Source organism: Rhinopithecus roxellana, chromosome 14 (assembly GCF_007565055.1).
Source record: "Rhinopithecus roxellana isolate Shanxi Qingling chromosome 14, ASM756505v1, whole genome shotgun sequence".
Classification (NCBI taxonomy): Eukaryota; Metazoa; Chordata; class Mammalia; order Primates; family Cercopithecidae; genus Rhinopithecus; species Rhinopithecus roxellana.
In genome coordinates, this window is record NC_044562.1 from 10,153,560 (window position 1) to 10,167,904 (window position 14,345).

A 14,345-nucleotide genomic window follows, 5' to 3' on the forward strand; every position below is an offset into this window, starting at 1 on the left:
TCACACTTAAATTTTCTAATAAAGGTATTGAGTGATTGCAATACCTAAGTGAACAGTACAACAATTTGGCAAAATGTTTCTTCCTTCCAAGATGAGATAACCCATCTAACTCCCACTGGTTCTGGGGATATTCAAGAAGGGGCATTATCTTAGTTTCTACCATGTTACATTCTTTTCAGAATCAATATAGACTGTGATTCAGATAAATATAAACTGAATGGTGATGAGATGAGTCTGAACGGAATTACTATTGAAGAAAATTTGCACTCATTGTCTACACTGGTGAAATGACTTCAGCTGAATCAGATATAAATAAACAAATAAAACAATTGAAGAGAATATGAGGAAAATAATTAGGGGAAGAAATTGTGCATCACTATAGATTATCTTATCCTTTTAATTTCTTTTTAAATCATATAAATTAATTAAAATGTATTTTACAGTCTTTGATGAGTATAAGCATTGGGTTGAAGGGGCAATGATAATGATACTAGCTTGGGGAACTTTTTCTATTATAGGGATAAACATTAGTTATTATAAATAAGTAAACCAATCGTCCAGATAAACGATCAAACAGACCAAAAAAAGAACCTAAGATCTTCAATTCAAACAACAAAAAATGTTGTTCTCCAGTGTGGAGGTCAGAGAATCCGGTTTATAAGGTAGTGCAAATCATGAAAAAAACTTTCTATATTGATCTTACTATTATTCCTCCTTATATTATTATTGTAGTCATGGTGGCCATTTTATTAAGAGATGAAAGCTAAGAGATGATCGTATTTGCGGTTTAGGTGTGGTGGGAAAAAAAGTACTAAAAAGGAAACTGAAAAGGAAAAAACGATAGTTTGTGACTGTACTGAGAAACCAAATATGATTCACTTATTGACTGCCAACTCACAGATAACCTAAAGATTATAAAAATATGCCAGATGCTTAAGTAACATACAAAAAACCCATAAACATGCAAATTATTATAAAAAGAGTTAATTATTTAAGTATTCTGCTATTGAGAGTTTAGGCAGTATTTCAAATTATACAGGTAGCTACGCTATGAACACAACACAAACATCAAAAAGAAAAGAGGACATTTGATGAACTTAATAGGACATGAAGAAAGTATGTTATTAATAATTTAATTTATATATATTTATATTTATACAAATAGGTTAAAAAAAAAAAAGGTCAGGAATCAAGAGCTCCTTTTAAGAAACATGGATATTGTAAAATTGATTCCAATTGCAAACATTTTTTTGAAAGGAAAAAAATTAGAAATTATTATTTCAAGACAAGCGGGGCCAGTCACGGTGGCTCACGCCTGTAATCCCAGCATTTTGGGAGGCCGAGGCGGGCGCATCACGAGTTCAAGAGATGGAGACCATCCTGGCTAACACGTTGAAACCCGATCTCTACTAAAAATTCAAAACATTAGCCAGGAATGGTGGCACACACCTGTAGTCCCAGCTACTTGGGAAGCTGAGGCAGTAGAATAGTTTGAACCTGGGAGGCAGAGATTGCAGTGAACTGAGAATGTGCCACTGCACTCCAGCCTGGGTGACAGAGCTAGACTCCATCTCCAAAAAAAAAAAAAAAAAAAAAAAAAGACAAGCGGATTCAGCCCTGAGAGAAGTAAAGTGATTTATCCAATGAGATAAATTAAATGGTGACTCAAACACTCCTAGTCTATTTCCCTTTCTTGTTATTCCATAGCATTAAACAAACCAGAGAAAAAGACAAGAGTTAAGGACCAGATAAAACGTCAGTAGTATCCATCATTGCTTCGTTTGTAAGGTAACCATTCAAGGCTGCTAGATCAAGCTCAGAAATAAATGTTCCTATTTGATTTGGTCAGCTTTATTACATTACATGTCAATTCAGGCCTATCTTTAAGGTCTTCCATCCAATGTGGATGACATGCTCTGCAACTTGATGAAAGAGGCCTTACTTCATTTTCTACTTTTCTTATCAATCAGTCCTGAGCCTCTAACTCAATCATTTACTCTCACTGGGATTTATCTTTTCCATCAGTAGAAGGAGACATTTGTATTAGGTAGTTAATGAAGGTCTTCTGGACTAAGCATTCCATAAACCTTTATTACCTTTTCAAGTAGGTAAAATTTCCACACACATCAGGCTGCACTCTCTGTGAAAATGATCAACTGGGATGAAATTTTTTCTAAATAATGTCAATGAAACAACATTTGAATGAAATTTCTGTTGGAACCAATCATCCTAACTGATTATCGATATCATCAAATAAACTTTGAACTTAGCCCCACATCATTCAATATAATGTGAAAACATTTTTCTAAGTCAGCTGCCTATCCCATCGCTAGGGTTGTAAAAATTTCCAAAGGACTCTAGTATTTGAAAGAATCACTTTTGAAGTCTGAAACCATGCTGGATTTCAAAACACACATGATTGTTTAATTAGTTCACTACTGAAGATTTTGCTAATATTAAAATTATGCCTCTGACCCAATAAAATGTGTTCATTTTCTCCCTGATTAAGTTTCTTAAATATAAATACTTCATACGTAGGATATTTTGAAAAAAATTATTAAATGTCTCTGTCTGGAGAAGAAAGCTTGAGAATCTTTGGTAAAACTCTGGGGAGAAAGTTGGAAAAACTCACAAATTCCAGAGAGATTATACACTTTTAACAAACCCCTTCAAAAAAGCATGTGGAGCAACTATGTTCTTGAAGAAAATTCAGTGGAAAATGATCCTTTGTTCCCATCTCTGTCACATCTCCAGCAAAAGGCCTAATTCTCGGTGTCAGGCTCTTCAGTCATTGTGTGGTGCTGATAATCACCTTGGAGCTAAATGCTTCTTGGGAACAGCCAGACACCGAGAATGACTTCATTCCTCACTAATGTAGGCAACTTCAGCTCTATTTTCAAGTGGATTTGTTGAGCTGATCACATCTCTCTCTAAATTGCAGCAAAATGATAATTGGAGTGAAAATATCTATTTCCCCATAAAAGTGAAATTGAAATTGCATACCTTGATTTAAAGCTGTCAGGTGGCATGAGTTCCAAAGTGTGAGTTGGTCCATACAGGTTTACAACATATAATTTTATTGTTGGGTTCACTTGACCTGCCTTTGAGAAAATGAAAGTTGTATTGCAAGTATATTAAGCATTAGAATATATTGAGCAAAAAAGAAGAGGATTTTTGATTCATTTACTGTTTTGTGTTAGAAGAGAAAAAAAGTTTAATTTCTCTGAAGTAGAAATGATTTTAAATTTGACAACATGATTGCTTTGAATTGTTTTTGAAGATTGCTGCTTCTCAAGCATTTTCGTCAGACAATTAAAGGTGATAGGAAATTGTGATGACTTCACTCATTAGGCAGTGCTACTGTGTTCTTTCCCTAAAATGGCACCAGAAGGGCTGGCTGTACAAAAACAAAAACAAAACAACAACAGTAGATCAAATAGCTACTCACATTAGAGGATATGCACTGCAATGGGAAGAAGGTTTGACTAATCAAAAAAAAAAAAAAAAAAAAAAGGAGAAATGAAGAAAAAAAAAAGGAAAGAAAGAAGGAAGCCTACCCAAACCAGGTGTCCCATGCTTAAAATTCCAAAAGCCTAATGTAGGCTATCACATTAATCTCCCTGGCTTTTCTTTTAAACATTACTAATTACTACATGGGGTCATTTGCATAATTGACGACCCTTGGAAGGTGGGCCATGGGCAGACTGCCCTCACTGAGTACCTGGCATGAGGAACAGAAAGGCAAAGATAACAAGGATACTGTAATTTGAGTTTAGTGAATCAACACTTTATTAAATAAATAATAACTAGCAGGCATAGTAGTTGGTATGTTTCTGGCACATAGTAGACACTAAAGGCATTGCACAAATTATTAAATTAAATGTCCCTACTACAGTCATAAGATATAAACATTTTCTTGGTCACAATGGAGAATCTAAGCAAACTGTGCAAGGTCAAATACCTAAAACTAAGAAAGTTAGTATTTAAACTCAGGATGTTCTTAACTACAATGCAAATATTGTGCTTTCTGTTCATTCCAACACAATGGCCTTCAAAGTTTTAACAAATACATTGTGAGTAAGGGGCAGCAATGAGAACTTTCATCGCCATATCTCAAGCAGTTTGAATGAATGAATGAATAATCACATCAATAATGTATCAAATTGCTTGATTACCTGTGGCTCAATATGATTCTAAACAATATGCCATTATCTTTATGATGTGGCTGATGCTTAAAGAAGTCTACATGAAATATATAGAAAAGAAAAAGGAAATTAAATGTGAGTTGAATTTAAAAATCTGCTAAAAACCTAAAGGGAATGATAAAACAGATTTAAACATGTCGAAGATCCATGTTTAAGGAATTGGCATTGACAAAACCCATAGTCAGATCAGGACCAGAATCAATGTAATACATTCCAACAATAGCCAGCAAGAGTTCCTCAATAACTGTTGTTTTGTTAGGATATCAAAAGAGACTAGCACATCTGTGGAAGTGCATCATTCACAGGTCAGAAGTTTTGAGCCAAAGAAGGAAGTCAGGAAATGTTTCCACTACGGAAATGATGTAACTATTAAGAGAGATTATGAAACTGGTTCATAGAGTAAAGGGCTTCCTGGAAGATAAGCTATGAGCCTGCCACCCACCAAAGGCTCTGGTATCAGAATTTGCAAATCTTTTCATTGTTCCCAAGCCTGACAGTGCCTGGACACATTTTTTGGGCAGTTTAGCCTTCTGTGACTCTTAGGAGCTCCCTTTCACATCATTCTTGTTTTAAATTAGTTATCATGTTTCTCCCTGAAAATAATGGCCTTATCTATTTAATTTTTAGCCTACCATTTATCTAGCTAGATCAGGTATGCTATACTTTAAAGCCTGACACAGTATAGCAGTGCCATTCAAAGTGTTGTTCTTCGACTGTAGCATCAATCAGCATCTGGAAGCTTAGCAATGCATTCATGGACCCCACCTGAAACCTGTATTCAGACATGGAATTAGAATCTCTCAGTGTGGGCCTACAAATCTGTTTTAACAAAATTCCCAGATAATCAGTGTCCAAATTTTAATAAAATACTTATCTTTATCTGTATCCTTATGTATTTATCTATCTATCTATGTAACAGCTCAGTGGTGGTCAAAAGATAGCCAGCGTCACAATCATTCAGAGGTCCTGAGGAGCTTGTTAAGATACTGATTGCTGAAGCCAGTCCACCTCCAGCATGAAGCTGATACCCTATGATGCTGGTGCAAGGACCACATTTTGAGAACAGGCTTAGCTTAATATGTAAGTCAGTGAAACCTGAGTCCAAGTGTTGACCCTTTTATTTAGTTGGCATGGCTATGAGCACATGCTAAAGAATCTCAAGTATCATTTTATTCGTCTCATTTTGTCCAAAGTGAGACAAACTGTTCTTTGAGAATATGTCACAAATCAGAAATTTTGAGTTGAAGCTTTCCTGTCTGTAGATAAGAATATCTCATAGACTAATAAAAAGATTTATATGAAGTGCCTAAAATAGGATATGGTACTGAATTAAAATGATAATTATTGTTAAGACAGTAAATCTTCTAGTTAGTGAAAAGCTGTGCTTCTATTTTTTTTTATCATTTGATACACTGATTAAAGCAAATGGGAAATTTAATTAGATCTTTCTGTGAATTCGTACCAATGATGCAGTTTTATGGCGCACTTTGTTAAAGACATATCAGTTATCATCTTTAAGGCAATTTTCTTTATGTCTGCAGCACTATAAGCTTATCACAAAGTAGAAGTTGTGCACCCATGTGGCCAGTTTTCAGACAAAATGTAAACATCTCAACTAAGCGTTAGGCTGCCTCCAAAATTCAAGAGTCCAGCATTCTATAATCTCAGATTTGTATCTTTCCATGGAGTTTTGAAATTAAGCGCACATCACAAGTTCATTTGTACATTTTAATATTTGAATCATTTCAAGAGTTTGCAGATTAGAGGGTTTTCATCTATTTGCTCTTTACAGTTACATTTGCCATGAAGACTGCAAATCCACAAATTTCTTCCCTCTGTTATTCTGAAACACAAGCCTCAATAACAATTAACCTTATTTTTCTGGCAACTAAATTGTCATTAAACAAGATAATGTTTTAATTAAAAAGATTAACCTGAAGTTACTGGGATAGAAGCGTGCATCTCTTTTGTGCTGAATTGCTAATGATAGGGTATTTTATGAGTTCTGAATGATGCTGAATTAAGTAAAATCCAAATATATTTGTTTACTGTATTTCATTAGTAATACTATTACATTAGTAATCACATTAAGTATTTGCTATACTCCTTTTAATCTAGTTTAATTTAAATCACAATTTAGTATAAACTCTGTTTTGTTTCAATTTTCAAAGTAGCATTTTTTGAAAGTTTTTATTGCATAAGAGCGAATTGAAACAATACATTTGTCACAGCAAAAACTAACAAAAAAATTTTGAAACCAGAGTAGATAATAAAAATTCTGAAAATTGAAGTAACATACCCAAAATGATACTAAAATTTGTTTTAAGAACAAGAACCAAAACAGATTATTTTCTTAGAGTCCTATTGTCTTAAGTACCTGGGTAGGTGAGCAGGTCTTCCTACTAAAAATCACCTGAGAACTGGAAATGCTTTCTTATTTCTAATAAATATTAGCGGTAGTTATCATATAGAGTTATATATATTATTTGCATATATATAAAATGACAGGTAATGAATATTAACAGTGGTTATCGTATATAGTTATATATATTATTTGCATATATATAAAATGACAGGTAATGAATATTAACAGTAGTTATCATATATAGTTCTGTATATTATTTGCATATATATAAAATGACAGGTGTGAAGCTAAGAATGGCACCCATATGTAGCTAAGTCATTAGGAGTAAATGGAGAAAATAGAGCTCCATATATATGTGTTAACTTGACAAGGAGATTTGGATTTGGATTCCAGCTGTGTTTTTAGAAATACAAATTGTTGACCTACGGTAGTTTTATAGAGAGGGATGAAATCAATAGATTTGAGTTTTTTCTTTGTTCTTAAAACAACTGTGACTTGTATAAAAGCACTAAGCCTTTTAGAATCTATTTGCTCATTTGTGAAATAGAGACAATTGTGATAAAGACCAAATGAAAAAAAAAACAAATAAGTGGAAAGTCTCCCTGAAAAAATAAAGTTTATCACTAGCATATGTGATTTCTACAATTAATCAACAAACATTATTATGTTATGCCTGTCTTTACTATCAACCACTATTAATTTATTAGAAGAAATTATCAAATAATAAAGTATCTAGGTTCATATCCAGTATCTTCTGAATTATTGCTGACATAATTTAACTTCCTCAAGTGCTTCCATTGGCTCATGTGTTTGTCTCAATCTAGTCAAAATTATGAGGCCTAGGTATGGCCAAGTTCAAGCACCATGAGTCTAGAACTAAGAAGTCAATTTGAGCATACAGCTAATGCATATGGTTTTTCTATGTGAATAAAAAAAAAAATCCCATTTCTTTTGGGAAATCAGTTACAAACAGTTGTCCCTTCCACAGAACTGGCTGAATTTTCTTTGTGCAGTGCATTGAGCAGTCAGATGTGACTGTGTTCCTTTTGTGCAGTGCAATGAGGAGCTGGATATTATTCTATTCCTTTGTGCCGTGCACTGAACAGTTGAATGTGCATTTCACATTATGTCACTAGTTCTCCATTTCACATTTAAATTGCCAGGTGAACATTTATTATCATAAATCAAACAATGTGAGAATTAATACATTTGGGGCAACTTTTCAGGTTTTTTCTGGGGGAAAAAATAGTGTTGGTATGCTGTATAGGCCCAAACTGTCATGCCAAAAAAAAAAAAAAAAAAAAAAATGGCTAAATCTATAACTGGAGAAAGCAGAAGTTCTTTTCTTTGAGTATAATAAAAATCTCTTACTGAGTATTATTTTTTTGTGAAGTTAAATTGTTATGTTATCCTAAAAAACACTGAGTATATCTGCCTTTAAATCTATGTCCAGAAAAGACACTAAAAATAACATTTAAAAATCATGGATTTATATTCTTCATAATCTTGCATTTAATACTACAACCTGTGGAAGGAAGATGGATGAGAAAGAATGGCAGTAAAATCTCACTGAGCAAAATGCTCATCTTATTTCTGATCCTCCGTATTCAAGCCTCCTTTTTTTGCCCTTGTATAAAATGAATGTGGTGGATGGTGCGAACAGAAGGAAAGTGTGAATTACCTCACCCCCACCCTGACAGGGCTAGAGTAATGAGGGTGATGGGAGTCTGCCCTGTAGTTTGTCCAACTAATGTAGTGCATGAATTAAAAGGTAGAAAATCTATAGTGCTTGAAAAAGCAAAGTACAACTCACTAAAGAAATGGCATAAAAATGACTTCTAAATGAGATCAACATCCTCTCTTAACTAGGAGCTAAAATGAGAAGTGAAATTTTACAAGTTTCCTGTAAGACATCTTTACATGATTAATGTATTGGGAGCCTTCCTCATGAGTTTTCTTCTTCATTACATAAACATTGGGAAAATTACAGGTTTAAAAGAGATCTCAAGTAATTAAAGATGGCATACACAGGAAAAAACAGTACAATCCAGATGTTTTTACAACCCTCTTATAGAGCCCTTGCCCAACACTTGAAAATACTTTTGTTGCCTGGAACATATTGCCATATTTGCTTCATCTGACAAAAAGTTCTATCTATCTTACCTACCCATGGTTATGACTCCATACCAGCATTTTATATAGTGTGTTCTAGATTATGCTCTGCCAAGGTAATGCTGATATTAATACTAATACTAATAAATGCTTTATGCTTAGTCTATTCTTTATGGGTGATTTTTCATGCTTGGTCTTTACTGAGATTCTTTATGCTTAATCTATTTCATACTGGAGATTCTTTATGTGTAGTCTATTTTTTATAGAAGATTTATAATATACATTAACATATAGTACATTAAGTGCTCTAAGAAATCATCTGAATGAGGCTAGATTTTTTTTTAAAGATGTTCCAGTGTATTTGACCATGGCACTTTCCTCTTCCTTGTAACAACTATTATGGGGTACACCTTGGAGAAAACATTGCCCTGGCATCAGTACACCCCCAATCACTTTTCTCCCCACTTTCAACTAAGGTGTGCAAAAATAAAAGTAAGCATCAACAGGAAAGAAATGCAGCAAAAGTGAAAGTCCACACACTTTCAAATCATCTCTACCTCTTTCACTGTGTATAGACTATTGGGAGCTTGAAAGTGATGAGTCTGACAAGTATGGAAAACTTCTGTTTTCCTCCAAAGACAACTTGTTCAAGAACCAAGAATACCATCTGTCAAGTCACTAGTGCAGAGAGAGAAGGAACAAAAATAGGACTTTCACGTTACTTACCTTAGGATACGGATACTGCTTTCCTTTGGGATACAATGCTCCAGTAAACCGAGGGATAACCATGGTGGGTACCAAGGAGTCATTTATCATCAGGAAGGCAAGTCTTTCTCCATCTGGTGACCACCAGTGGGCGATGTGAGAATGCAGGAGTTCCTCTAGAATAAATGAGTGTTATTTGAGACCAACTGTAGAGATGTGGGCTCAGTGACCCACAAACATCTGTCCTTGAAATCTCCACTATACACCTACATTTTCTAGACTGTATATTGAATTTTATTAACTTCCCTGAGAATTCTCCAATTCTGAGTTACCCTTTTAATTCCAGGAAGAGCAGCTGTAGAGGAAGGAAACAACAATGAAGCGATGAAGTCAGGAATTCATGAATTTTCAGTAATGTAGACAGAACAGATGAAAGCACTACTGGAGTAATCAGAATGAGAACAGTGATTGAAGAGTGAGATGTGGCCTAAAACCATATCCATGTCATGAATCATTCGTATTTGCATGCAATCATATTTGCATTCTATCATCATCAACCACATTGAGGGCCCACTAGATGGCTCAAACTATTTTAAGCTCTAGGAAAACAGAATAAGAGGTATACTAGGTATCTGTCATTTAATTCAAGATCCACTATCCACTTTTTTGATTCCCACTTTCTGGTCCAGAAAGCTAACCTATATGGATGACATCAAAAGGGCCCCCATGTCCTCTGGCTTCCCTTTGGCAGGAGATTAGAAAGAAGAGAGTAAAGTCAGGTTATTTATTCTCTTGGCTCTACCCTACAATGTTACCTCAGGCTGGCTGTGAACTTTAAATGATGTCACTACTTGTGTCACTGCAGCCACCTCTACACAAATTTCTCCTTCTGTGTCTAGTAATGGCTCATCTTCATGGTCATAGGAGTGGTAACAATTTGGCTGCTACTAGCTGAGTTTACATCACTTTCCTTTGTGGTTTTCCTACCCCTTCACCTTAGCAAATGCTCTCCTTATAAATAAAACAATAATACAATATTTGCTTTGTAAATAAATTGTCTTCAAAGTATCTTGTTGAATGTGCCAACACTTGGGACTCTGACAGATACAGAAGTTAATACTAGTAGCAGAGTCAGAAGATACCCTCAAAATTAGATTTTGAGACTACTTGTCATCTCTCTATCTACATGTACAAATGGAATTTATCACTTTCAGGTGAGAACTGGAGCACAGACAATCCATAGCAAGAGATGGAATTGTGAGTAATCAATCATCAGTGGTGGTGACATGGAATAAAATACAGGTAGAAGGGAAACGGCATTGGGAGAACAAGTGCTTGTTGAAATAGAAAATATTTTTCAATACAAGTGACAATGGTCTTTTTTCAAATCTTGTAATGCCTGTCCTATGATTGTCATATGGAGAGTGGCAAAGGCTCCACACAGCATCTCTAGTTTTAGCAAGTAAGTGTTCTAGCACTTACTTGCTACAACAATGGTGATTGTAAAGATTAGGAAATAAGTTCCCATGGTTCTTCTGACACTCCAGAGATAGTACACAGGAAAAAAGAGAACTTGAAACCATGATTGTGAAATTAGGAATGCCATGCAGAACAAAAGGTCATGATGGTATCTTTGGAAGAGTCCGTCTCTTTTGTCGTTGCAAGAAAACTATGGCTACAGTCCAAGATAACATAGGAACGGTTGCAGGGTTGCAATACATATTAGAGGCTCAACTCCATTTGTTCTTTTAAGGAAAGCCAAAGATATTCATAAAGATGGATTGGGACCCCAACACACAGGATAAGAATGTTTGGACAAAAGTATACAGTATAGTTATGATTTCTGGGACAATCTTATAAATAATACATTATGGTTGAGTGCTGCTGTATGTGGTTAATTTTATGGCTGAAGACACTGACCATCAAAATTCTGACAAATCTTCTTGCTGACAGAGGCAACCTCTATCCTAGGGAACAAGACCTCCCCTGCATAGAGGTAGAGAATGGGAGACAAATTTATTTAAAATGTAAAAGTGTGCAACACTGGGGATGTTTCTAGAAATGTAGTAGTTTGGGATACACTGGGATGTCTCTTCTAAAGTGAGAGAAAAATTGTTGTGATTGTACTTATGCAAAAGTAAACAGGAATTGAATTCTTTGGACTTTGAAAATAAGCTGCATTGGCATATGTTCTCTGTTCTGTATCCCAGACAAGCTGTAAAGCTGCTAGTTCTGAGTAGAATCCATGTACCAGGGGGCCCTGCAACTGATCTAGGCCATGTTGCAACCTTCTCCATGTCCAGAACTTTGTGACTCCAGCAGATCCGATGGCAATGTCAGTGCCCATGGCAAACTAGAGATGTTGTGTGGAGCCTTTGGGACTCTCCATATGACAATCATAGGACAGGCATTATAAGATTTGAAAAAAGACCATTGTCGCTTGTATTGAAAAATATTATCTATTTCAAGAGCAGCTCTTTCCAGGGCTCCAGTAGAAACATTTAGCCTCATCATAGGATATCAAGTGAGTATGCAACCAAAACTGCCCATCATGAAATGTTATCTGATCCACTGACCATAGAATAGAACACACACACACCATTCCACTAAAAAATAACAGTGAAATTGAGCCAGAAAACAAATGTGACTACCCATTGTATTGCGTTCTCTGCTTCATCACCTCTCCTCATCTCACATCTGTGCCATTAGGCATGTTTTCTAACACAAGTTGGCAAGGGAGAAATAAATGCAGGCCTGGTTTATGGCAGGTCTGCATGATGTACAACAACAAGCTGGAATTGGGTAGGCTCTGTATTAGATAGAATCTGACTCAGGAGTGGCACTGAAAGACAATAATAAACAGAAATCTTCCCAGTTGGATAAGATTTTGAAGGGAATACTTAGTTGTCCACTTTTCGTGGAAGGAGACTTAGTTTCAGGCATGGAAACGTCCTAACTCAGGCACAATAACTAATAAGGGTCCACCTATCGGGGATGTGGCAAAAAGTAAAATTAGAATACTAGTGACAAGGGGGTTTAGGGAAAACAAGTGAATCGACTTACTAGAAAGGGGAAAAATTCAGGAGAAGATGACTGAGAAGTACATGTCCGTCAGCCTCCGGCTCCCACTATTACCTGCCAGTGGTAGTGGCCATCACTGAGACTCTGACATAGTATCACTTCTCAGGGGAAGAGCTGATGGCACATGAATTTTTTGCCACAAAATATTTCCTTTTTTGAGATAATGTAATGAGGAAGGCACATGAGTTATATGAAAACCTTTCCATCAAGACAGTGTAGCATTTTGTCATCACAGAGATACACATATATTCTGGGTGTGGATTTGTTTTGCTGCCAACGGATCTGTTCAGCACTACTCTTTACAGAAACATTTATCTGTTACCATAATAATCTACATTACATTATCTCAAAAAAGGAAATATTTTGTGGCAAAAAAGCACCATGGGCTCAGCGGTGGTATTTACTAATTTCATCATGTTCCTCACTAGCTATATGTACCTGGGTTGATACAGCAGTAAAATAGTTCTGGCACTATTTGTTTAGCAATAACCTTGAAGCCAGGATGTCATCCTTTAACATGCAATGTGTCCCATCTGTATAGCCATGAGGTACAGATCTAGGCACTAAGGGGTAGAAGTAGTAGTGTTGTCTTTTATTACCACACCAATAACCCACAGAACACAATTTGCTTCTCATTCTCATAATATTGAAGTTGGTGAATTTAGAAGTCCATCGCCTAAAGGAAGAGGGTATCCACCAGGAATATAGTCATAATTCTGTTCCTCTGAAATGGAAACTAAAATTTTCTCCCCACCATTGTGGGCTCGTTATGCAACCCCTTCCCCCCAAAAAAGACAAAACACAGTTACTAAGCTGGGTCTGACAATGGACCTCATCTGCCAGAAATAAAATATGTTTGCTATGCAAAGGAGGGCAAAGAGAAATACATTTGGAACTAGGAGAGTCACAAATACATTTTTGCCCAATAGTACTGGTTGATGGAAAACCAAAATTGTAACAACATAATTAACAAAAGGATGAGGCCAGGTGCAGTGGCTCATGCCTATAATCACAGCACTATGGGAGGCCAAGGTGGGCGGATCACCTGAAGTCAGAAGTTCGAGACCGCCTGGCCAATATAACGAAACTGCATCTCTACTAAAAAATAATAATAAAAAAAAAACCCACAAAAATTACCCAGGTGTGGTGGGTGCCTGTAATCCCAGTTACTCAGGTGGCACAGACAGGAGAATCCCTTGAACTCGGGAGCTGGAGGTTGCAGTGAGTTGAGATGGTGCCACTACATTCCAGCTTGAGCAAAAAAGCAAGACTCTTGTCAAAAAAAAAAAAAAAAAAAAAAAAAAAAAGAAAGAAAGAAAGAAAGGAAAAAAGAAAAGAAAAGGATGGAAAGGAGTAAGATTTGGCAGGAATGAAGTTTTGGCCTGACCCACCTGTTAAATAACCTCTCTAGCATGCTGACAGAAAGTAAAAGTAAAATAAATAAACATTTGAAGAAGGCAACTGTAATTACCAATTAAGATTACATAATAAGCTTTTTAAAAAATTATTATTAATAGGGGCATTTCTCCATAACCTTCTATGAAAAATACAAGTGGTGGCTATATTTACAAATTCCAGATAACAGGACTAATACTATCCTGCAATGAAGCAATAGCAGATAAGATTTTATGTGCTTCTTTTCCTGGGACACGAACTTTTAATTTGAATAATAAGAATATTCTTATGTTCTTTGACTTTTTCTTGGGTATGACCACTGTGAAACCCCAGCAAATCAAATGAAGGGAGGAAGTGAGTGCATGGAATTTATTTTCTTATCTCTCATGCATCTAAATTATGTGAGTTTGGCTTTGCCCAACCAAAAGCCACTGCTTCTATTTCTGCACAACATTTACAGCATTCTCTCCTAGTTTCAGGTG

At 35.7% G+C, this 14,345-nt stretch overlaps 1 protein-coding gene across 1 annotated transcript in view; it reads right to left on the reverse strand.

Annotated features, from left to right (window-relative positions):
- DPP10 (dipeptidyl peptidase like 10) overlaps positions 1–14,345 on the reverse strand; it is a 365,506-nt gene that overhangs the window by 90,073 nt on the left and 261,088 nt on the right. The window contains exons 6-7 of the mRNA XM_030916466.1: positions 9,409–9,563; positions 3,004–3,101 (exon numbers count right to left, since the gene is read on the reverse strand). Coding sequence (XP_030772326.1) covers positions 3,004–3,101; positions 9,409–9,498 — 188 coding nt within the window. The 5' untranslated portion in view covers positions 9,499–9,563. The remainder of the gene's footprint in view (positions 1–3,003; positions 3,102–9,408; positions 9,564–14,345) is intronic.